General features: G+C 39.5%; 2 protein-coding genes across 6 annotated transcripts in view; one reads left to right on the top strand and one right to left on the bottom strand.

Moving 5' to 3' along the window:
- Positions 1-2,089: 2,089 nt before the first annotated feature.
- LOC118892990 (high mobility group protein B2-like) lies at positions 2,090-2,822 on the bottom strand. The gene has a single exon (XM_036848097.1). The coding sequence runs from the start codon at positions 2,705-2,707 to the stop codon at positions 2,090-2,092; it is 618 nt and encodes a 205-aa protein (XP_036703992.1). The 5' UTR covers positions 2,708-2,822.
- A 6,443-nt stretch (positions 2,823-9,265) lies between these two features.
- Positions 9,266-25,232, top strand: part of LOC118893202 (survival motor neuron protein) — a 43,594-nt gene continuing 27,627 nt past the window's right edge. For all 5 annotated transcript variants that reach the window (XM_036848487.1, XM_036848489.1, XM_036848485.1 and 2 more), the window contains exons 1-3: positions 9,266-9,419; positions 23,505-23,576; positions 25,053-25,172. In XM_036848487.1, coding sequence (XP_036704382.1) covers positions 9,333-9,419; positions 23,505-23,576; positions 25,053-25,172 — 279 coding nt within the window. In that variant the 5' untranslated portion in view covers positions 9,266-9,332. The remainder of the gene's footprint in view (positions 9,420-23,504; positions 23,577-25,052; positions 25,173-25,232) is intronic.

Raw genomic sequence — 25,232 nt, 5'->3', positions numbered from 1 at the left:
TAAGTGATTGTGTGTGGTGTGGGAAACTATGACGAAGCTTAGAGCATTCTTATCTCTATCAACTTTCAAAGCCCCAAAATCCAATGCCTACTCGTTATAGAAAATTGGGAAAAGGCAACAAAAGGGCTAAAAGAAATTTAGCAATAAATTAGGCAGTTACTTAAAAAACTAAACATACTCTTTCTATCTAACCCAGTAATTGCACTCCTGGGTATTTATTCCAGTGAAATGATAATAAAGAGCATATATTTTAAATGTACATGTTGATTGACCTTTACATATAAATATTCCACCCAGATCAAGATATGTAGACATTTCTAGCACCTTAACAGGCTCTCTGTGACCACTTTAGATTATACCCTGTATCAGATAATACCTATCACCATGGATTAGTTCTGCCTGTTTTTAAATTTCATATAAGTGGAACCATCTAGTATGTACTCTTGTGAGTTTGACTTCTTTGCTCGACATTGTATCTCTGTGACTCCTCTGTCATGTGTGTAGCAGTAATTCAGTCTTTCATTGCTGTGTAGCATTCTGTTACATGAAGATACCATGATTTAGTTATTTACTTTTCATGGACATTTGGATTGCTCTTAGTTTGCGGCTATTATGAATATTTCTGCCATAACATTTATATAGATATCTCTTGGTGGTCATAAGCACTTATTTCTGTTGAATATATGCCTAGGAGTGGAATTCTTGGTCATATTTGGGGTATATAAAATAGTTGTGTATTTCTCTCATTGCTCATGTAAACGTGTGTGTGTGTGTATATATATATATATATATATACATACATATATACATACATACATACATACATATATATATATATATATAAAATTAAGGGAGGTGGGGAGTTTCCTAGGGCTGCCATAACAAATCACCGCAAACTTGGTGGCTTGCAACAACAGAACTTTATTCTCTCACACTTCTAGAGGCCAGAAGTCTAAAAGCAAGGTGTCAGCAGGGCCAGACTTCCTCTGAAGATTCTAGGGGAAAATCCTAGCTTGCCTCTTCTAGCTTCTAGAGGCTCCAGGCTTTACTTGGCTTGTGGCAGCATAACTCCTATCTCTGCCTTTGTCTTCACGTGGTCTTCTTTTCTCTGTCTTCTTCCTGTCTCTTCTAAGGACATTCGTCACTGGATTTAGGGCCCAGTCTAATCCAGGTGATCTCACCTCAAGATCCTTATTACATCAGCAAAACCATTTTCCCAAATAAGGTCACATTCATAGGTGTCTGGTGGACATATCATTTTGGGGACCACCATTCAACCCAGTACAGGGGAGTTTTTTTAAACAAAAATGGGAAACTTAGTTGTAACTTGGTACTTTTTTGAAAATAGCCATGGCTACAGGTCAGTGCATACAGGTCTAACCATGGTATGGTTGTACAGTAATTTATCCAGTCATTTGCTTACTCGTGGACAATCAGGATGTTTGGAAGCTTTTGTCACTATGAACAGTTCTGTAATGTATATCGGCATCCTTATCCCCATGTACTGGTGCATTTATTTCTCTAAGAATCAATTCTTAAAGATAGGATCCCTAGGGCAAAGGTATACTTGTTTGTAATTTTAACAGATATTGTCCAACAAGAGTTTAGTTCTTCATATCCCCATGTCCTCAATAACATTAGATATTATTAATCTCTAATAATTTTGCCGACCCAAGTGAAAAATGGTATCTTAGGTTTTTTTTAGTATAATTTTATTACAAAATTTTTTTTAAAAAACAAAATGCAACATTCTCATTCTAGAAAACCCCAAATTTACTATTGATACTAATTTCTATGAGTTTGCTGTGCTACCATACACAAGTCAAGAAGTTAAAGAAATCATTAAATATTCAGAAACATTCAACATCAGAAGCTTTAAAATCTAACTGTATGTAGTAACCCCTCAAAAAGCTACAGCCTGCATTTTTAAAAAAGTATTTTCTATACAAAGAATCTTATCAGCTATACAAAAATCTGTACAGTTTTTATACTGAAGCTAATATTGAGCTGCACTTGAATTCACATTCTTAGCAAAACAACTGCCTAAGCACACACGCACACTCCACACACATCATTACAGGATAGCCATTTATTCCCCATCTTCATCCTCTTCCTCCTCATCTTCATCTTCCTCTTCCTCCTCATCTTCTGGTTCATTCTTCTTGGAGCCTGTTGGCCTGCCAGGGCCCTTCTTTCCCGCTTCACTCTCGCCCTTGGCACGGTATGCGGCAATATCCTTTTCATATTTCTCCTTTAGCTTAGCTGCTTTTTGTTCATAGGGTTGTTTACCTTTGGCTGACTGCTCAGACCACATTTCACCCACTTTTTTTGCAGTATCTCCAATGGATAAGCCAGGGTGTTCACTTTTGATCTTTGGGCGATGTTCGGAGCAAAACCGGAAGAAGGTAGATGGAGGCCTTTTAGGCGCATTGGGATCTTTTTTCTTTCCCTTCTTGTCACCTTTGGAAGGAACATAATTTTTCATCTCCCTGTCACAGCGAGCTTTGTCACTTTTTGCCATATCTCCAAACTTGGATTTTTCCTTGGCAGACATGGTCTTCCATCTCTCGGGACATTTCTTGGAGAACTGGGCGAAGTTGGCCGAGGAGTCGGGGTGTTTCTTCTTGTGCTCCTCCCGCCAGGTCTGCACGAAGAAGGCGTACGAGGACATCTTGCCCCGCGGCTTGTTGGGGTCGCCCTTCCCCATGATGCTGCGGCGGTGGCGGCGGCGGCGGCGGCGCGTCCACCTGGCGGTAGCTTTTTCTCACAGTACCGCGCAGTGGCCGGGTCCGACCGTGACGCTGCTGCCCGCGGCTCCGGCGTGAACTGGTCCGTCGCTAACGCAATCCTCCGCCTCTTGTTTTGCAGACTTCTCCGCGCCTGGTATCTTAGTTTTTAATTTGCAGTTCTCTGACCAGAGAGGTTGAGCATTTTTTCATATATTTATTGGACATTTGGATTTTCTTTCTTTTTAAATTTTTATTTATTTTTATTATCAGATTGATTGGCCATGTGGCTTGCAGAATCTTAGTTCCCCAACCAGGGATTGAACCCGGGCCCTTTCAGTGAAAGCACTGAGTCCTAACCACTGGACTGCGGAGAAATTAATTCCCTGGATTTTCCCTTTTTTTGGGGGGGTGTTATATATGTATATTTTAATATTTATTTATTTGGTTGCATGGGGTCTTAGTTGCGGCACGTGGGCTCCTTAGTTGTGGCATGCAAACCCTTAGTTGGGGTATGCATGTGGGATCTAGTTCCCTGCCCAGGGATCCAACCCAGGCCCCCCGCATTGGGGGCAGACTCTTAACCACTGCACCACCAGGAAAGTCCCATGGATTTTCCTTTTTGTGAAATACCTATGTTTTTTCTCTCTGCTTTATGCTTTTTGTTTCACTTAGTCTTCACATGTAGGTACTACGGTTATGTCCATTTTTATAGATTTCATAGAAATTGAGATTTTGGTTAAAGAATTTACCCAAGGTCGCCCAGCTAGTAAGTGGCAGGTTAAGGATATAAATCCAAGCAGACAGAATACAGAGCTTTCAGAGTATGGGCATATGTTCATATTTATTGGCCCTTTTGGTTTTTTCTTCTATGAATAGCTTGCTTTGCTGTTATTTTTATTTGACAAAGTTTTTCTTTAATATAAAAGAATATTCGTTTCTCTTATGTTACAAATATTTTCTAAACTATTGTTTGTCCTTTCATTTTATTTATGTTGCTTTTGCCACAATTTTTATTCACATGATCAAATGCCTAGTTTCTTTTTTTTAATTGAAGTATAGTTGATTTACAGTATTGTGTTAGGTGTACAGCAAAGTGATTCAGTTATACATATATATACCTAATCTTTTTCAGATTCTTTTCCCTTATAGGTTATTACAAAATATTGAGTATAGTTCCCTGTGCTATACAATAGGTCCTTGTTGGTTATCTGTTTTATATATAATAGTGTGTATATGGTAATCCCAAACTCCTAATTTATCCCCTCCCTTTCCCCTTTGGTAACCATAAGTTTGCTTTCTATGTCTGTGGGTCTATTTCTGTTTTGCATATACGTTCATTTGTATCTTTTTTTTTTTCAGATTCCACATATAAGCAATATATTTTTCTTTCTCTGGCTTACTTCACTTAGTATGTTAATCTCTGGGTCCATCCATGTTGCTGCAAATGACATTATTTCATTTTTTTATGGCTGAGTAATATTCCATTGTGTATATATACCACATCATTTTTTTCTTTTTATTTATTTTATTTTTGTCTGTGTTGGGTCTTCATTGCTGCACACAGGCTTTTCTCTGGTTGTGGCGAGGGGGGGCTACTCTTAGTTGCCATGCGCAGGCTTCTCACTGCGGTGGCCTATCTTGTTGTGGAGCACAGGCTCCAGTTGTTGTGGCACACAGTCTCAGTAGTTGTGGCTCGCAGGCTCTAGAGTGCAGGCTCAGTAGTTGTGGCACACGGGCTTAGTTGCTCTGCGGCATGTGGGATCTTCCTGGACCAGGGCTCGAACCTGTGTCCCCTGCATTGGCAGGCGGATTCCCAACCACTGTGCCACCAGGGAAGCCCTATACCACGTCTTCTCTATCCATTCATCTGTCCATGGACATTTAGGTTGCTTCCATGTTTTGGTTATTGTAAATAGTGCTGCAATGAACTTTGGGGTGCATGTATCTTTTCAAATTATGGTTTTCTCCAGATATATGCCCATGAGGAGTGGGATTGCAGGATCATGTTGTAGCTCTATTTTTAGTTTTTTAAGAAACCTCCACACTGTTCTCCATAATGGCTGTACCAATTTACATTCCCACCAACAGTGTAGGAGGGTTCCCTTTTTCCACAACCTCTCCAGCATTTATTATTTGTAGACTTTGATAATTGCCATTCTGACCGGTGTGAGGTGATACCTCATCGTAATTTTTAATTAAATGCCTAGTTTCTTTATTAACTGAAGATGCAGACTGACAGCCCACAGACTTGTCGTGACATGTTAAAAAATTTTTTTTCCACTTTTTCTTACATTGAAGTATACTTGATTTACAATGTTGTGTTTATTTCTACTGTACAGCAAAGTGATTCAGTTATACATATATACATATTCTTTTCCATTATGGTCTATCACAATATACTGAATATAGTTCCCTGTGCTATACAGTAGGACCTTGTTGTTTATCCATTCTATATATAATAGCTTGCTTCTGCTAAACCCAAACTCCCACTCCATCCCTCCCCCATCCCCTCCCCCCCAAAATTTTTAATATGAACTTGAATGCCTTTGGGCAGGGAGTGGGTGGAATGAGTGGGGGGGTGGGGTGGAGGGATAGTCTCGAGGTAACTGATTACAGTACCCACCACCCCTTATTGCTTACTCCTCTTTAATGCATCTCCTTTACCTGCCCAACCCCCAAAATGTATTCGAGTTTTCAATCCTTGCATAGTTTCTTATTTCTATCTTAAAATCTCCATCCCAAGTTTATAAAAGTCACCTAGAATGTATTTTGGTATATGATGTGAGGGTAATGAATCCAAGCCTTACATACTGGATGACTAATTAGATCTGTGTCATTTATGAATTATACTACCATTTGTCCATAATATCATTCAAATATTCTTCCAAAACATCATTTGGAATTTTCAACTTTCTGCTGCGGTAATAGTTCAGTGAGCAGTCTTTTTTTTTTTTTTTATTGGAGTGTAGTTGCTTTACAATGTTGTGTTAGTTTCTGCTGTACAGCAAAGTGAATCAGCTATACGTTTACGTATATCCCCTCTTTTTTGGATTTCCTTCCCATTTAGGTCACCACAGAGCATTGAGTAGAGTTCCCTGTGCCATACAGTAGGTTCTCATTAGTTATCTATTTTATACACAGTAGTGTATATATGTCAATCCCAATCAGTGAGCATTCTTGTACACAAATCACTGACACATCTCTGATCTCCTGACCCTAGACTCTGAAGGTAAGGTAAGGGTAAGGAACTAATTAATTTTGGCCTTCTCTTTTGTTTATTCGCTATTCTACATGACAATACCAATATATATTATCCTAACTGGAAACTTGATCACTAGTCATTTGAATCCTTTATTTTATCATCGGCAAGTTCCAAGAGTCACCAAATGTAGGTTTTTGGTATGAGAATTCCATATGCACAAAGATTGGTTCCAGTTCATGAAGTTAAATTTTTTTTTCTTCTAAGATTTATTTTATAACCGTGTTAAGAAAAGTTCTACATCAGGGACTTCACAGCATGGCGCCGTGGTTAAGAATCCGCCTGCCAATGCAGGGGACACGGGTTCGAGCCCTGGTCCGGGAAGATCCCACAGGCCACAGAGCAACTAAGCTCGTGTGCCACAACTACTGAAGCCCGCGCTCTAGAGCCCGTGCTTAACAAGAGAAGCCACCGCACTGAGAAGCCTGCGCATCGCAACGAAGACCCAGCGCAGCCAAAAATAAAATAAATAAATTTTTAAAATGTTCTACATCATTGTTGGTTAGATTACACAACAACAGTCTGCCTTGAAACCAGTATGCTGTTCTCAAGGTCATCAAAGACATTCTGTCCTTTTAGTTCTTCAGAGAAAAAAATGGTTTGACTTCTAATTTACTTCTTGCCATGTAAGATTTAAAAGCAAATACTTATACATCAATTTATTTGTGCAGCAATTAATCTGTGAAGCCATGATTTGCTGTTAACTTTAATCCAAACTGCCTGTTAGCATTTCACCATAACTTTAAAACTGCACCATGTGACAGTGGGAAGGTTACTTTAGGCAAAAGAGCTATTGCCAGGAAAGAGTTCTGTTTCTTTGAGCCTTTTTGGACTGCTGTCACTTTCCTCACCAATTGGATCAGATGCTAAGAAATGGCCCAACAGACCCTCTTTGGGGCCTCTCATGTACCTGCCAGCTTCCTTTCCTGCTCACCTGGGGGCAGATAAGTGCTTTCTAAAAAATATTCTGGACTATCTACGTGACTTTCCAGCAAATTCTTTATAAAGCTGGGTAAGCTTCACCTCGGATATGGCCAGATCATCAAAATTTGAATTTTATGGAGGTCTACTTAATGAGATTCTTTCTTATGCAAGTGCAATTTATGCACTTGTGAATAACCTTCCTCTTTTTGAATCTGGTAGACTAGCCTGCAGACAAAAGTGCCAGAGCTGGGTTGGGTTCCCACAATTCATTGATTTACCAAACTTTTCTGGCACCACTTACTCTGGATTGGCCTGGTAGGAGGAACAGAGATAACAACATGAAGACGCCTGGTCACAGGGGCTGCTAGCAGGGAAAACAGAATACGAAAATAAAGTGTTGTGTGTACAAGGCAGAACCATGAGGACTAGCCTGTAAGAGGATCCTGGGGCCTCAGAAAATGGAGCTGTTCCTGCAGCTGGGGGATTTACACATTCAGCCATGTGTATGGGGAACCTGCCAGGTGCCAGGCACGGTACTCAGATTGGCAACCCCCCATGATCATAAAGTTAAATTTAATGTTTACGTTAAGTGCCTTCAAATCTGATGAAACGGTTTCCTTTGGAAATCCTCTACATTATGCTTTGAGTGCTTTGTCTACCATATGGAATAACTGTAAAATACGTATAGTGATTCAAATCTGGATGTCACCATCAAGAAAAAAAGAACATGTTTTCTTTGAGGACAAAAATGCCATAGGTTCATTTTTGTTGAGGAACAAGGTAGGTGGAAATCTACTTATCTACTTCCTGATAAGTAGAAATACTTTTTCAACAAAGAACTTGCCATTTAAAATTCATTAAAGTGAATTCCTCCTTGAAAACATTATACTAAGTGAAAAAAGACACAAAAGGTCACATGTGATGAGATTCCATTTATATGAAATATCCAGAGCAAGTAAATCTATAGAGACAGTGGTTGTGAAAGGAGGAGAGACTGTGGAGTGACTTCTAATGGATACAAGGTTTCTTTTGGGGGCGATGAAAATGTTTTGGAATTAGATAGTGGTGGTAGCTGCACAATCTTGTGACCATACCAAAACCCACTAAATTGCATGCTTTAAAATGATGAATTTTATGGTATGTAAATTCTATCTAAAAAATAAATAAATAAAAAGAAACCTGGTTCCAAACTGTTTAAATTTCTGCATCATATGCCACTGTGAGAATTATGATTGAAGAAATCTAAGTGAGCTTTTAAAAAATACATCTATTTCTGGTATCTACAGAAGCCAAAGGAAGCCATCAAAGTTCCCTGGGTGACCTTTAAAAAAAAAAAAATTACAATAGGTACTTGGAAGCCATTTAGCAATCCTAAATGTTTAATAAAGAATACTGGAAAAATAGAGGGTAAGCTCGTACTAAGAAGTAAAAGCCTGCTTGACCCATGTAAAGACAAACATGAAAAAATGAGCAAACAAAAAGCACATTCTTAAACAGAATACAACAATTCATCTCATGTTTTTAAATTCAGAAAGTTACTAGAGGGCTTCCCGGGTGGTGCAGTGGTTAAGAATCCGCCTGCCAATGCAAGGCACACGGGTTCGAGCCCTGGTCCGGGAATATCCCACATGCCGCAGAGCGGCTGAGCCCGTGCACCACAACTACTGAGCCTGAGCTCTAGAGCCTGCGAGCCACAGCTACTGAAGCCCGCGTGCCTAGAGCCCGTGCTCTGCAGCACGAGAAGCCACCGCAATGAGAAGCCCCCGCACAGCAACGAAGACCCAATGCAGCCATAAATATAAACAAACAAATAAATACATAAATTTAAAAAAAAAGTTACTAGAGAAGATTTGGGATAAGAGATATTAACCTAATGCCAAGGCTGGGAAATGTTACAGAGATGCTGGATTCCAGGCATTTGTGTAAACGCTCTGTGCCTCTGTTTCCCATCTTTAAATGAGAAAATAGCCCCTAATTCATAGGGTTGTGAAAATAAAATTAAAATAAGTATATAAAACTCTTAAAAGCACTTTTTAAAAATGGTAGCTATATTATTATTGGTTACCAAGGGACTGCTTTTTATTTTACTGCTTGCTTACCCATATTTTCTAAGTGACCTGCAACGAACGCTATTTTCCTAAGAGGATTTATTGTTTAAAACAAACAAAAAAAAACTCTGGTCGAGTCACTCTAGGAACAGACGAAAAAGTGAAATCAAAGAATTGAGAGGATACGGAGAAGAAACACCAATGCGGCCGACAGGGGTAGGCGGCGCCCGCGGGCGGAGAGCGCGGAGACTCCTCCCCGCCGGCCGGCGGCCCTCGGGCCGCCATGCTCTTCCGCTTCAGGAGGCCGGGCGGCGGAAGTCGTCACTCGCCGAGGGACCTAGCCCACGCTGCGTACCCGGCAGCAGGTTAGCCATGGCGATGGGTGGCGGCGGCGGCGGCAGCAGCAGCGGCGTCCCAGAGCTGGAAGACTCGGTGCTGTTCCGGCGCGGCACAGGCCAGGTGAGGTCGCAGCCGGCATTCTCCCCGACCAGCCCCCCGCGCTCTTTCCCCGGCCAGTCGGCTCACTGCGGGGCGGTGGGTCCGCCTGTTTCTACATGTTTCCCCACTTGGGAGCCTCAGCCGCAAGCTCGTTCCTCGCCCAGTTTTGAGCTCCCTAATGACTTTGAGCCTAGGCCCTGTTGCTACTAGATTGTGCCTTGGTCTTCCACCTCTCTCTCCGACTGCGAGGTGTGCGGGGGCAGGCCAGGGCGAAGCAGGGAAACCAGTTAGGAGTCTCTTGGAATAATCCCGCTGTTAGCAGTGGACAGCAGGTTACTTGGACAGCAGGTTACTTGGCTTCTGGATATATTTTGAAATCAGAGGCAACAGGTTGTGCACGGGTATACGATAATACAGGCTTGAGAGAGGAAAGTCAGTACTCCAGGATTGCTCTGAACAGCTGAAAAGATGAAGTTGCCTTTTACTGAGATGAGGAAGACTGCAAGTAAGGCAGGTTTATAAGGGGGTAAGATTAGAACTCATTCTTGGCTGAAATGTGATTGGAGCGAGTTAGAGAGTCGGAGAGGAGAAATTCAAGGCAACATATGTGAGCAAATATTTCAAGTTTTATTGTGGGTACTGGAAGATAGAGAAATTGACCAATGGATGGAGAGGTAAGTGAGATAAAGAGGATTCTTAATTGTGTTTTTGTTTTTAAGTTGGGAGAAATGTTTCAGCATGTTTCTGGGCTGATAGGAAAGATCCAGTAAGGACGGTATAATTGACGTTGCAGGAAGGAAGAGAATTGCACAAGCAACATTCTAGCGTAGTAAGAGGGAATGGATTTAGTCTTTGTTAGAAATATTGACAGTTCATGTGGTGACAGTTATATGGGTACAGATTTGTGTGGATGGGCAGGTATAGTGACAGGAGATTATGAAAATTCTGTTTTGATTGTTGCTGTTCTCTCAGTAAAAGAAGCAAGGTCATCAGCCTGCTAGTGAGGAGGGGGTAGGAGGCAGGTGTCGGAGGTTAGAGAAGAGAGAAGGTAGGAAGTAAACCTCTAGGAGAGTGGATGAGTGTTGCGTTAGGGAAATGTAGTGGAAATGTTGCTAGGCAACATTAAAGGCCTACTTCAGATTTGTGGTTATGAGTTTAAAGGAGACTAGATAGGACTTCCCTGGTGGCGCAGTGATTAAGAATCCGCTGCCAATTCAGGGGACAAGGGTTCGAGCCCTGGTCCGGGAAGATTCCCACACGCCGCGGAGCAACTAAGCCTGTGCTCCACAACTGCTGAGCCTGCACGCCTAGAGCCTGTGCTCTGCAACAAGAGAAGCCACCGCGATGAGAAGCCCTCGCACCACAACGAAGAGTAGCCCCTGCTCGCCACAACTAGAGAAATCCCGTGCACAACAACGAAGACCCAATGCAGACAGAAATAAATAAATAAATAAATTTATTTTTTAAAAAAGAGAGACTAGGCAGCATGATAGTATTTTTCGCTAGCTAAATTCAAATTCAGGTGTGTGAAGGCAGACACAAAGTAAATGAATAGGTGAAATTAATAGGGTTGTAGTTTTACCTGGTATGAAGTGAGAAGGGGGCGGTACAGGGAGTTGTCTTAATGACCGATGGTGGAATTAAAGCTGGCTAAGAAAGGAAGTGAGGTCATTACCATGGTGAGAAACAGTTTAAAAAGTTGAGGATCACTGTTTTACCAGTCCCAGTGAAGTGGAATGATTGTCATCATCAACCTACTGGAAGGAATAAGTTGCAGAGCCTAGAAGGTGGTAGTTGGAGAGTAGGATTCTTGCAGTTGAGTTTATGGAGAGATTATAATTAATGGTTATAATAAAGACCATAGAAGTGAGTAGCTGAGATTGGGTACTATAAAAGGTCATGGGTAGCGAAGCGTTTAAAGACGTAGTAAGGGTAGGGTATTGGAAGGATCACGTACATGGGTTTTTTTTTTTAAATTATCTCTTAATTTATTTGGTTTATTTTTGAGTAATACTTTTTTATCGTTATTTATTTAATTATTTTTTTGCCTGCGTTGGGTCTTTGTTGCTGCGCACGGGCTTTCTCTAGTTGCGACGAGTGGGGGCTACTCTTCGTTGTGGTGCGAGGGCGTCTCATTCTGGTGGCTTCTCTTGTTGCGGAGCACAGGCTGTAGGTGCGCGGGCTTCAGTAGTTGTGGTGCACAGCCTCAGTAGTTGTGGCTCACGGGCTCTAGAACTCAGGCTCAGTTGTTGTGGTGCATGGGCTTAGTTGCTCCACGACATGTAGGATCTTCCCACACCAGGGCTTGAACTCTTGTACCCTGCGTTAGCAGGCGGATTCTTAACCACTGCGCCACCAGGGAAGTCCCTGTACATGGGTTTTTAAATAACCAAAAATTATGACAGGATTAGTGTTGGAGGGAGTACTGGGATATAAACCTCAAGGAATGAGGAAGAGTGACCCAGGAAGATACAGATGATTGCAATGAGGAGGGATAGTGGACAGTGGAGTTTGGTGACAGGATTTTCAAACCTGGGAGTTTTTAGGGAGGAAGAATAATCTGGAAGTGGAAGTGAGGAACAAGGAAGATTCCTTCCCCATCTCTGGTACAGTAATTTGAGGGATATGGAGAAGAAAACATTTCATTTTGAAATGCCTGCAAGGAAGGAGGTGGGCTTCTTTTGGTGACTGAGAAACAGATATAAAGGCAGTCCTGATGGTCTGTTCTCTTTGCTATTGCTGTGTAACAAATCACCCAAAACTTAGTGGCTTGAAACAGTAATCATTTTTTATTCTCTCTCATAGTTTCTGTGGGTCAGGAATTTGTGAAGGCCTTGGTGGGCAGTTCTCCTTCAGACATTTCGTGTAGTTGCATCCACATAGGAATCGGAGCTACAGTAGCTGGGGACTGAGCTGCTAGGGATTGACAGGTCATCTCTTTTCTTCACGTTGTCTCGGCTTCTCCACGTGGTCCCAGTGTGTGGGATGGTTCAATTTCCTTACACCCCTTTGTAATCCTTCCCTTTCGTCCCTCCTCATCTCCTGTCCCCAGACAACTGCCGATCCACTTTCTGCCACCATTGGTTAGTCTGCATTTTCTAGAATTTTACAAATATGGAATCTTTTTTATCTGGCTTCTTTTACTCAGCATAGTTATTTTGAGTTTCATCCATTTTCTTGTGTATATCAGTCATTCATTTCTTTTCATTGCTGTAGGATCCTGTTGCACGAATATACTACAATTTGTTTATCCATTCACTTGTTCATGAACATTTGGGTTGCTTGCAGTTTGGGGCTGTTACAAATAGAACCACCATGAGTATTAGTGCAGAAGACTTTGTATGGGCATATGCTTTCATTTCTCTTTGGCAAACACCTAGGTCATGGAGTAGATATATTTTAATTTTTTTTATTTTTCTTTTTTTCCCATGCCTTGTGGGATCTTAGTTCCCTGACCAGAGAGTGAACCCAGGCCCACGGTAGTGAGAGTGCAGAGTCCTAACCACTGGACCACCAGGGAACTCCCTATTTTAATTCTTCTGGTTTTTTTTTTAAGTTGAATTTTATTGTTTTTATTTATTTTTATCTATTTATTTATTTTTGGCTGCATTGGGTCTCTGTTGCTGTGCACGGGCTTTTTGTAGTTGTGGTGAGCGGGGGCTACTCTTCATTGTGGTGCGCGGACTTCTCATTGCAGTGGCTTCCTTTGTTGCGGAGCACAGGCTCTAGGTGCGTGGGCTTCAGCAGTTGCAGCATGCAGGTTCAGTAGTTGTGGCACACGGGCCCTAGAGTGTGCGGGCTTCAGTAGTTGCGGTGGCATGTGGGCTCAGTAGTTGTGGCTTGTGGGCTCTAGAGGGCAGGCTCAGTAGTTGTGGCACACGGGCTTAGTTGCTCCGAGGCATGTGGGATCTTCCTGGACCAGGTATTGAACCCCTGTCCCCTGCATTCACAGGCACATTCTTAACCACTGCACCACCAGGCAAGTCCACTATTTTGATTCTTTAAGAAGCTGCCAAACTTTTCTTCCAAGTGATTGTACCATTTTACGTTTCAACCAGCAATGTATGAAAAGTTCCATTTGTTCCACATCCTTGCTAACACTTGGTATGGTCAGTCTTGTTAATTTTAGACATTCTAATGTGTAGTGGTGTCTTGTTGTTGTGGTTTTAATTAGCATTTCCCTAATGACTGATGATGTTGATTGTCATTTCATGTGTTTATTTGCCATCCATGTATCTTCTTAGGCAAAGTGTCTGTTCAAATCTTTTGCCCATTTTTAAATTGAATTATTTTATTTTTTGTTGAGATTTGAGAGTTTTTTTGTGTATGCTAGATACAAAACCTTTATCAGATAGGTAATTTGCAAATATTTTCTACCTGTTTGTGATTTCATTCATTTTTTCATTCTCTTAACAGTATCTTTTTGGGAATTCCCTGGCAGTCCAGTGGGTAGGACTCCACCCTCTCACCGCCAAGGGCCCGGGTTCAATCCCTGGTCGGGCAACTAAGATCCTACAAGCCGTGCAGTGCAGCCAAAAAAAAAAAAAACAACACAACAACTTAGTCTTGAAGGACAGCTAGGGTGTATATAAAATCCTTGGCTCATACTTTTTTCCCATAAATTTCTATGAGGAAGTCTAATACTGACTAGTTTTCTGTATTTTGTAAATGACTTGATCTTTTTGCTTAGAGGCTCTGAGAATTCTTTTTAGAGACTTTTGTTTATTTATTTGTTTAGCTTTTATTCTTCAGGGACCCCATTTATACGTATGTTAAATATTCTTTGCCAGTCTCCACTTCACTTATTTTTTTTTTCTTTTTTTTTTTTCATGTCTTTTCCTTGGTACCCATTAGATTTTCAGTCAAATGTATTCTTCTTTGGGTACCTTGCAGTCAGTATTACTTTTTGTTCCATTTCGTTCTTGATTTTGTTTAACTCCTCATTTGACTGTTTCCCTTTTGCCTTCTTTTCTCATCTGAGTTTTTAGAAATTTTGATTCAAGGTGTTTTTTTTCCATATTGCTAATGCTAGTTTAAGACAATTTAATTTCAGATGGTTATTGTATTTTCTTCTGTTTGTGATTGTCAGTTGAGAAGTTTTATCACCTAAAATGTTTCTTCTCATAATAGCTTTGTATGGATGTCTTTGTTTGCTGTTCATTTTGAAATGTCTTATAACAGTTGTATGTGATGAGTTTGGGTTCCTATGTATTTGTATCCTACTTTTAAGAGTGCCCACTTCTATTGATACAGTAGTAGTACCTTTTCCATTTGCAGAATTAATATATCTTCTGCTTTAAGAAACATCTCCCATTCCAAGGGGCAGCATAACCTTGAACAAGTCAATTACCTGTTTGTGATTACTTTCCTTACCTGCAAAATGACTTAATCATTTTTAAGTACTTTTTATCATATAGCAAGATTAACAGTTTTATATCAGAACATATTTCTCTATGTATAATGGAGATTAACAAGAAAATGACAAAAATTCACTTTACAACTAAATGAGTTTTATAGCAAACTTCTTTGGAGCTCATTGATTGACTAATATTGTACAAAATCCAACATACTAATTGACGGTGTTTTATAACCTGTCTTCCCATCACCAACATTATGTATCCAAACTTACCTTCAACTACTCTATAGCGTAAGAATGAGTCTAGTTGGACTTGTTGCTTCACTGATCTGTCAAATACAATTTGTTTTATTTTTATTTTTAATTGTGGTAAAAAAAAAAACCCATAAAATTTATCATCTTAACCACTTTTAAGTGTACACTTCAGTAGTGTTAAGTATATTCACACTGTTGTGCAATAGATCTCCAGAACTTTTTAATCTTGCAAAACCAAAACTCTACCCATTGAACAGTTCCTTATTTCCTGCTCTCCCACAGCCCCTGGTAACTGCCATTCTACTTTGTTTCTGTGAATTTGACTACCTAGGAGCCTCATATGAGTGGAATCATACAGTCAGTGTGTTTATTTTTGCTTACATGCTCTTTTGGCTCATGGTTGTCCTTGGAGTGCTTTCTATTTTCTTTTCTATCTATCCAGATCCTTTTAGTTTTTATTTCCTAGCCTGTTTCCTCCATGATCATCTACCATACATTCCTTTCCCTTTTTTTTTCCTTTTTTTAATTGAGGTATAATTGACATATAACATTATATTAATTTTAGTTGTATGACATAATGATTTGCTATTTATACATATTGCAAAATGATCACAATAAGTCTAGTTAATATCTGCCACCATACATAGTTATAATATTTTTTTTCCTTGTGTTGAGAATTTTATGTCTTTGCAACTTTCAGATATGCAATACAGTGTTACTAACTATAGGCACCGTGTTGCACATTACATCCCCATGACTTATTTACTTGATAACTGGAAGTTGGTACTTTTTGACCCCCTTTGCCTGTTTCAGTCCCCTCCCCCATCCCCTCCACCCCCACCTCTGGAAACCACCCATCTTTTCTTTGTATTTATGAGGTTGGGTTTTTTTTGTTTTTTCTGTTTTTTGTTTTTAAATTCCACAAATAAGTAAGATCACATGGTATTCGTCTCTCTGTCTTACTTACTTCACTTAGTGTAATGACCTCAAGATCCATTCATGTTGTCTCAAATGACAAGATTTCTTTTTTATGGCTGAATAATATTCTATTGTATATGAACAGTTATCCCCTGCTTTTTAAAAGTTTGCTTTATACCACCTCACTTTTGTAAAAGACCTACATTAGTAACTATTTTCACTAACTGAAATCCAAAGAGGATTTTTGCTTTTAGGGAAAAAAAAAAAAAAAAAAGTGAAAAGCAAAAATAACATTCAGTGTTTTGTTTTGCAGCAAGCCATTATAGAGGCAGCAGGCAACCCAAGCAGTGAGAGTGGCACCACCAAGCTCCTTCCCCAGGAGCTACACTCAACATCTCAGCATCAAGCCACCATAGCTTTGAACTGTGCCTGTGAGCATCTGTACTTTATCCTGATTTATTTTGTTTATCCATTAGCAAGTTGTGTTCTGACATAATTGATTCTTTGCTTTACTCCATTTCCATTTACAAAAGCTTTCATAGGAACACTACTTTCATATAGTGGGGGAAACCTGTGTACATTTTCTTTTTTAAAGATTTATTTATTATTTATTTATTTATTTAATTTATTTTCAGCTGTGTAGGGTCTTAGTTGTGGCATGCAGGATCTTCGTTGAGGCATGCAGCATCTTTCGTTGCAGCACACAGGCTTCTCTCTAGTTGTGGCATGTGGGTTTCTCTTCTCTAGTTGTGGCGCATGGGCTTAGTTGCCCCGGCATGTGGGATCTTAGTTCCCTGACCAGGGATTGAACGCACGTCCCCTGCATTGTAAGACAGATTCTTTACCACTGGACGACCAGAGAAGTCCCTGTATACATTTTCTTTATCCATTCACCCATTGTTGGACACTTAGGTTGTTTCCATATCTTGTCTGTTGTAAAATTTTTAATTTTGGGGGGAACGTTCATACTATTTTCCATAGTGGCTGCACCAGTTTACATTCCTACCAACAGTGTACTAGTGTCCCTTTTCTCTACATCCTCATCAACACTTGTTATTGTCTTTTTTTTTTCTTTTTTTTTAATAAATTTATTTATTTATTTTTGGCTGCGTTGGATCTTCGTTGCTGTGCAAGGGTTTTCTCCAGTTGCGGCAAGCAGGGGCTACTGTTTCATTGTGGTGTGCAGGCTTCTCATTGCGTGGCCTCTCTTGTTGCGGAACTCAGGCTCTAGGCACGCGGGCTTCAGTAGGTGTGGCACACAGGCTCAGTAGCTGTGGTTCGTGGGCTCTAGAGCGCAGGCTCAGTAGTTGTGGCACATGGGCTTAGTTGCTCCGCGGCATGTGGGATCTTCCCAGACCAGGGCTCAAACCCGTGTCCCCTGCATTGGCAGGCAGATTCTTAACCACTGTGCCACCAGGGAAGCCCAGTTATTGTCTTTTTCATAATAGCCATTCTAACAGGTGTGAGGCGATATATCACTGTGGTTTTAATTTGCATTTTCCTAATGATTGGTGATGTTGAGCATCTTTTCACTTACCTGTTAGCCGTCTGTATGTCTTCTTTGGAAAAATGTCTATTCAGATCTTCTGCCCTTTTTTTTTTAATAAATTTATTTTATTTTGTTTATGTTTGGCTGTGTTGGGTCTTTGCTGCACGTGGGCTTTCTCTAGTTGTGGCGAGCGGGGGCTACTGTTCGTTGTGGTGCACGTGCTTCTCATTCTGGTGGTTTCTCTTGTTGCGGAGCACGGGCTCTAGGTGCACGGTCTTCAGTATTTGTGGCACGTGGACTTCAGTAGTTATGGTGCATGGACTCAGTAGTTGTGGTGCACAGGCTTAGTTGCTCCACAGCATGTGGAATCTTCCGGACCAGGGATTGAACCATGTCCCTAGCATCGGCAGGCAGATTCTTAACCACTGTGTCACCAGGGAAGTCCCTTTTGCCTATTTTTAGTTGAATTGTTTGGGGTTTTGCTCTTGAGTTGCATGAGTTCTTTACAAATCTTGGATATTAACCCCTTATCAGATAAGTGATTTGCAAATATTTTCTCCCATTGAGTTGGTTGCCTTTTCATTTTGTTGATTTTTTTTTTTTTTTTTTTTTTTGCTATGCAGAAGCTTTTAAGTTTGGTGTATTCCCACTTGTTAGTTTTTGCTTCTGTTGCTTTTGCTTTGGTGTCAAATCCAAAAACATCATTGCCAAGACTGATATCGAGGAGCTTACCGCCTATGTTTTCTTCTAGGAGTTTTATGATTTTAGGCCTTACATTTAAGTTTTTAATCCATTTTTAGTTAATTCTTTTTTAAAAAATTTATTTTATTGAAATATAATTGGTTTACAATGTTGTTAATTTATACTGTACAACAAAGTGATTCAGTTATACATATATATATACATTCTTTTTCATATTCTTTTCTATTATGTTTTATCACAGGATATTGAATAGTTTCCTGTCCTTTACAGTAGCATTTTGAGTTAATTCTTATATGTGGTATAAGACAATGGTCCAGTTTCACTCTTTTGCATGTGGCTCTCCAGGTTTTTTTTTTGCATCATTTATTGAAGAGACTGTCTTTTCCCCATTATATATTCTTGGCTCTTTTGTCATATATTAATTGACCATATATGTGTGGCTTTATTTCTGGGCACTCTATTCTGTACGACTGATTTGTCTGTCTTTATACCAGTACCATACTGTTTTGATTACTGTGGCTTTGTAATATAGTTTGAAATCAGGGAGCATGGTGCCTCCAGCTTTGTTGTTCTTTCTCAAGATTGCTTTGGCTATTTGGGGTCTTTTGTGGTTCCATACAAATTTTGGGATTTTGCTAGGGGTTGCATTGAATCTGTAGGTTGCTTTAGGTAGTATGGACATCTTAACAATATTAATATTTCCAATCCATGAGTACAGAATATCCTTCCATTTATTTCTATTTTCTTCAGTTACTTTAATAATATCTTATAGTTATCAGTGTACAAGTCTTTCTTTTCCTTGGTTAGGTTTATTCCTAGGTATTTTATTCTTTTTGATGCAGTTGTAAATGGGATTGTATTAATTTCTCTTTCTGATAGTTTGTTTTTATGGTATAGAAATTCAGTACGTTTTTATGTATTGATTTTGTGTCCTGCAACTTTACAAATTTGTTTATTCTAACAGTGTTTTGGTGGGGTCTTTAAGGCTTTCTATGTATAATATCACGTTATCTGCAAATAATGACATTTTTATTTCTTCCTTTACAAATTGGATGCCTTTTATTTATTTCTCTTGCCTAATTGCTCTGGCTAGGATTTCTAATGCTTTGTTGAATAAAAGTGGTAAGAATGGACATCCTTGTCTTGTGCCTGATATTAGAGGAAAAGCTTTCAGCTTTTCATCATTTAGGATGATGTTAGCTGTGAGTTTGTCATGTATATAGTCTTTATGATGTTGAGGTATGTTCCCTCTGTACCCACTTTGTTGAGAGTTTTTATCATAAATGGATGTTGAATTTTGTCAAATGCTTTTTCTGCATCCATTGAGATGATCATACGATTTTCATCCTTCTTTTTGTCAATGTGATGTATCACATAGATTAATTTGTGACTGTTGAACCGTCCTTGCATCCCTGTGATAAATCCCACTTGATCATGGTATAAGATTCTTTTAAATGTGTTGTTGAATTTGGATTGCTAATATTTTGTTGAGGATTTTTACATCTGTGTTAATCAGGGATGTTGGCCTGTCGTTTTCTTTTTTTGTGGTGTCCTTGTTTGGTTTTGATATTAGGGTAATGTTGGCCTCATGAAATGAGTTTGGAAGTGTTCCTTCCTCTTCTATTTTTTTTTGGAAAAGTTTGAGAAGGATTAGTATTAATTCTTATTTGAATGTTTGAAAGAATTGACCTGTGAAGCTGTCTGGTCTTGAACTTTTGTTTCAATTAATAATCAAAGGCCTCTAACAATCTTCTTACTAGTAATTGGTCTATTGGGATTTTCTGTTTCTTCGTGATTCACTCTTGGTAGGGTGTATGTTTCTTTGAATTTTGTCCATTTCTTCTAGGTTGTCAGATTTGTTGGCATATAATTGTTCATAGTACAGTCATATCCTAAGGTTACACATTTGAACATTCAACCGACTTCAGATCAATCATATTTGGGTAAAAAAAAATTTCCAGAAAGTTCCAAAAAACAAAACTTGAATTTGCTGTATGCCAGCAACTATTTACATAGCATTTATGTTATATTAGGTATTACTAACAATAAAGCATGCAGGATTGTACGTAAATACTATGCCATTTTATATAAAGGACTTGAGCAAGCATCAATTTTGGTATCCATGGTGGGTCCTGGAACCAGTACCCTGCGGATATTGAGGGATGACTGTAGTTACTTAAGATCCTTTGTATTTCTGTGGTATCAGTTGTAATGTCTCCACTTCCATTTCCGATTATATTTATTTGAGTCCTATGTTTTTTTCTTTGTGAGTCCATCTAGAGGTTTGTCAATTTTATCTTTTTAAAGAACCTACTGTTAGTTTCATTGATCTTTTCTGTTGTCTTTTAGTTTCTGTTTCATTTATTTTCACTCTGATCTTTGTTAATTCCTTCCTTTTACCAACTTTGAGTTTCATTGGGTTCCTCTTTTTCTAATACTTAGGTGAAACTTAGGTTGTTTGAGATTTTTTCTTCTTTCTTTCTTTTTGGCTGTGTTGGGTCTTCGTTGCTGCACGCAGACTTTCTCTAGCTGCGACGAGCGGGGGCTACTCTTCGTTGTGCGCAGCCTTCTCATTGCGGTGGCTTCTCTTTTTGTGGAGCACGGGCTCTAGGCGCACGGGCTTCAGTAGTTGTGGCACGTGGGCTCAGTATTTGGTGGCTCGAGGGCTCCAGAGCACAGGCTCAGTAGTTGTGGTGCACGGGCTTAGTTGCTCCACGGCATGTGGAATCTTCCCGGACCAGGGCTCGAACCCATTGGAAGGCGGATTCTTAACCACTGTGCCTCCAGGGAAGTCTTCTTGTTTCTTGATATTGGCATTTATCACTATGAACTTGCTGCTTAGAACTACTTTTGCTAAGTTTGGTACGTTATGTTTCTATTTTCATTTGTATCAAGGTATTTTTTTATTTCTCTTTTGATTCCTTCTTTAACCTATTGGTTGTTCAGTAGCATGTTGTTTAATTTCCACGTATTTGTGAATTTTCCAGTTTTTTTCTTATAATTGGTTTCTGCTTTCATACACTGTGGTCAGACAAATGCTTGACATGATTTCCATTTTCTTAAATTTATTAAGACTTGTGTCCTGACATATGATCTATCCTGGAGAATGTTCTTTTGCACTTGAGAAGAATGTGTATTTCTGTTGCTCTGTATATATCCATTAAGTTAATCTGATTGACATATCTTTCAAGGCAGATGGTTCCTTATTGATTTTTTATCTGAATGATATATCCGTTGCTGGGGTGTTAAAGTTCCCTGCCATTATTGTATTGTCTGTCTCTCCCTTTAGGTCTGTTAATATTTGCTTTATATATTTAGGGGCGCCTGTGTTGGGTGCATAAATATTGCTGAATGTTGTATCCTTTTCATGGATTGACACCTTTATTATTATGTAGTGCTCTTCTTTACCTTTTATTTCAGTCTTTGTTTTAAAGTCTACTTGTCTTAGGAGTATTGCTACCCCAGCCTTCTTTTCATTTCCATTTGCATGGAACATCTTTTTCATCTCTTCACTTTGAGTCTGTGTGTGTTCTTACATCTGAAGTGAGTCTCCTGTAGGCAGCATATAGGTGAGTTTTGTTTTTTTATCCATTCAACCAGTCTGTGTCTTTTGATTGGAGAATTTAAATTTAGTCCATTTACATTTTAAGTAATTATTGATAGGTATGTACTTATTGCCATTTTGTTAAATTTCTTCTGGAGGTTTTGTAGTTCTTCTGTTTCCTTCTTTCCTCTCTCTTCATTTGTGGTTTGATCATTTTCTCTAATGGTATGCTTAGATATTTTTCTCTTTATCTTTTGTGTATTTCCTATAGGTTTTTGCCTTGTGGTTACCATGAGTCTTACATATAAAAACTTATATTTATTACCATCTATTTTAAGTTGATAATAAGTTAAATTTGAACTCATTCTAAAGCTCTACATTTTTACTCCCCTTCACATTTTGTCTTTGATGTCACATTACATTAAGCTCCTTTCTGGGAGATGCAGTGAGCTTGAGCCAGGCAGAGAGAGAGTGCAGATGTTGCATACAGGAGCCTCTGAGCATCTCTGTAGATCCCTAGCTATGCACCAAACTAGAAGCCTCCTCCTCAAGACTAATTTCCTTTACAAGCAAATAGGCCTTTTTCACAGAAAGAATGGGGTGTGTTTCAGTCTGCTGTCTGTGCAGTTTCCTGGGGGTGGTAGCCCGCCAAGGACTGTCTCTTTGATTGTTACAGCCCCATGGGACCCAAGAACACAGTAAGCCCCACCCTGGGCTGCAGCTGTAAAAACCAAGACACCAGACATAAAAACTGGGACTCTCTTTGATTGTTAACAGTCCCACGGGACCCCAAGAACACAGTAAGCCCCACCCTGGGCTGCAGCTGTAAAAACCAGGACAGCAGACATAAAAACTGGGACATGAGATGTGCATAAAAGCTCCCCTCTAGGAGTTACTGCTGCTGTGGAGAGCAGCAGAGGGCAAAGATGGCCCTTGCTGGCTGGATGAGGCAGATAGCATAACGATGGTGCTGCTAGCCTCTGTCCTTAGTGTCCCAGCAGGTCCCTAGATGTATGTTAAATTAAATGCCTACTCTGCAGGTCAGCACTTTAAGATAAGCAAATGAGCCTCTGACAGCAAGTCTGGGCGCCTCTCAATCAGCTGCTTCTGCGCTGGGTCGTTGGAGGGGAGGGGTGATTCCAAGCATGGGAACCCTTTCAGTCACTGTTCCCTTGTGGGTTTCGCAGACGTGAATCCCCTTGGTTTTTAAAGTTAGATGTTTTGGGAACTCATCTCTCAGGTGCTGGTCTTAAAACCTAGGGTGCCCAATTTGGAGTTCAGACCCGTTGCTCCTCAGGGAAAAGCTCCAGGTTGAGTTCACTCCTGACTGTGGGTCTCCACACCAGGAGAGGGGTTTATGGCAAGAGTGTTTCTCAGCCTCTCCTTCCCACTTTTGAATTAAAACATTTGTTTGTACTTCATGTTTTAATATTTTATCATATTTATTTTATATTATTCTTTTGTGTGACAGTATGTCTTAAATCCCTGGTGGCCGGTTGTTTTCCCGTTCTGCCAAACTAAACCCTTTATCTGCTCTTAGAAAAGACTGAAACGTGGATTACCCTTGAGCAGATCCACTTATGGTTGGTGGATAGGAATTAAATTGTGGAGTGTTTACTTCATGGCACTCTTAGAACATTTACGTATGTCTAGCTTTGGGGGTAATGTCCCATAATCTCTAAGCAGGTAGGCTTCTTGTGGTTTATTTAGGATTTAAAATACCCATCTTTAATGTAATTTCATTATGTCTGAATTAAGATAGCTCTTATTACTTGTTACTAACACACATTTTTGATGAAACCCAACCAAACATGAATTGTTTTTATTCTTTACCCTTCCCAGAGTGATGATTCTGACATTTGGGATGATACAGCATTGATAAAAGCTTATGATAAAGCTGTAGCTTCATTTAAGGTATGAAATGCTTATTTATTCTTTTCCTTATTTCCTCGTGTACTCATTCGGGGAAAAAAATGATAGCACACTTACAGTAAAATGTTAAAGTACATATTACTCAGTCTAATTTTGAAGATTAAAAGATAACAGGTTAGATAAATTAGTTATCTCCCTTTAGAAGTTGGTAACCAGTCTATATGTCATCCCTTTAACAGAGGCAATTTAAGCAGAGTTTTAAACGTTTATAATTTTTAATGTGTTTAGACTGTATCAAACTATCGTGGTCTTCTAATTCAGATTAGTGGAAGGACAATCTGAATGATACTTTTGAAACATTTAACAAGCCTTTATTGAAATAATATTGAGGATAAATAGCCTAGTGCAGTAATGAATACTTGCAGACTGTTTACAGTGTTCTAGGCACTGTTCCACGTGCTTTACATACATTAAATTAATGTAATCCTCCCCAGATCCTATGAGGTGTCAAGTCAAGTGTTCCTGATGGTGATGAATGTCAAGGAATATACATTTCTTTTGCAGGGCAAAGTCTGTTTTTTTGTGGCTCAAACAAGACATTTACACAGTTGTCCAATATCATCATTTTCCCCACTAAGGTGCTTAGTCTTATTGATCATCATACATGGGCCATCAGTAGTCCAGGCACAGAGCATACACTCATACAGAGCACCAAGCATGGAGTCCACTTCCACCCCTAGTCACTCCTGTAGCATGAGGTAAAGGTCAGATCTGTATGTCATCCTTGAAGCTGAACTCTAAATTTGTCAATAACATGCTTTCCAACATACATTTAGACTAGAAATAACACTAATGCAGAGTTACCAAGAGAGTTCTATAAAACGCAGATTAAAATGGGGCTCGATGTGGGACGGGGTTGGTGATATTGCATGGGGAAGTAGACTGAGCAGAGAAAAAGAACTGATTTGGGCAAGAGAGAGTTTACTTTTAATTGTGTTGCATTTGAGGTAAATGTGAAGATATGAAATTGGTAATTGGAAGTGTTGAACTAAGGAGAAAAGTCAGAGCTGGATAATAGCTTTGGAAGTTTGTTTGCATAGAAAGTATAATTGAAGTAATAGGAATAGATGATCATAAGCTGGTAAAGAAGGATGGCCAGTTCTTGTTGGGAGTGCCCAAGTTTTAGACTTGATCAGAGAAGTAATAAAAGCATTAGGACCCAACATTGCTATGTCATCAAAAATGTTGTGACTATCAAAAAGAAAAATGATTGACAGAGTCTAATGTTATGGAAAGGTTGAGAGTGAGGAGACTTGCTTAAAAGGGTCCTTAGAGCTGATTATCAGATATATGGTACCTTCAAGAGCAGTTTCTGTAGCATGTGGGATAGTGAAAAGAGGAAATAGAAGCTATCTGAGACAGTGGGGCCTGGAGACCAGTTTATAGTGACTGAGTTATATTGTGACTTTTTCAATATATCACCCTGTAACATGTACGTTTCTATTCATGTTTTCATAGCACGCTCTAAAGAACGGTGACATTTCCGAAGTTTCAGAAAAACCAAAAGGCACACCTAAAAGAAAACCTGCTAAGAAGAATAAAAGCCAAAGAAAGAATACCACAACTCCCTTGAAGCAGGTTATTTTAAAACCTTGAGATTTAACTTCAAAGAATTTCTTGTTACTGTCCTTATTAAAT

The sequence above is a fragment of the Balaenoptera musculus genome, chromosome 3, assembly GCF_009873245.2.
Source record: "Balaenoptera musculus isolate JJ_BM4_2016_0621 chromosome 3, mBalMus1.pri.v3, whole genome shotgun sequence".
In the NCBI taxonomy this organism is placed as follows: Eukaryota; Metazoa; Chordata; class Mammalia; order Artiodactyla; family Balaenopteridae; genus Balaenoptera; species Balaenoptera musculus.
Note: the sequence above shows the minus strand (reverse complement) of the source record. Positions and strands in the feature narration are given on the sequence as shown.

Excerpts from the sequence above, each read along its gene's own strand:
- LOC118892990 (XM_036848097.1), bottom strand. The coding sequence starts at position 2,707 with ATGGGGAAGGGCGACCCCAACAAGCCGCGGGGCAAGATGTCCTCGTAC.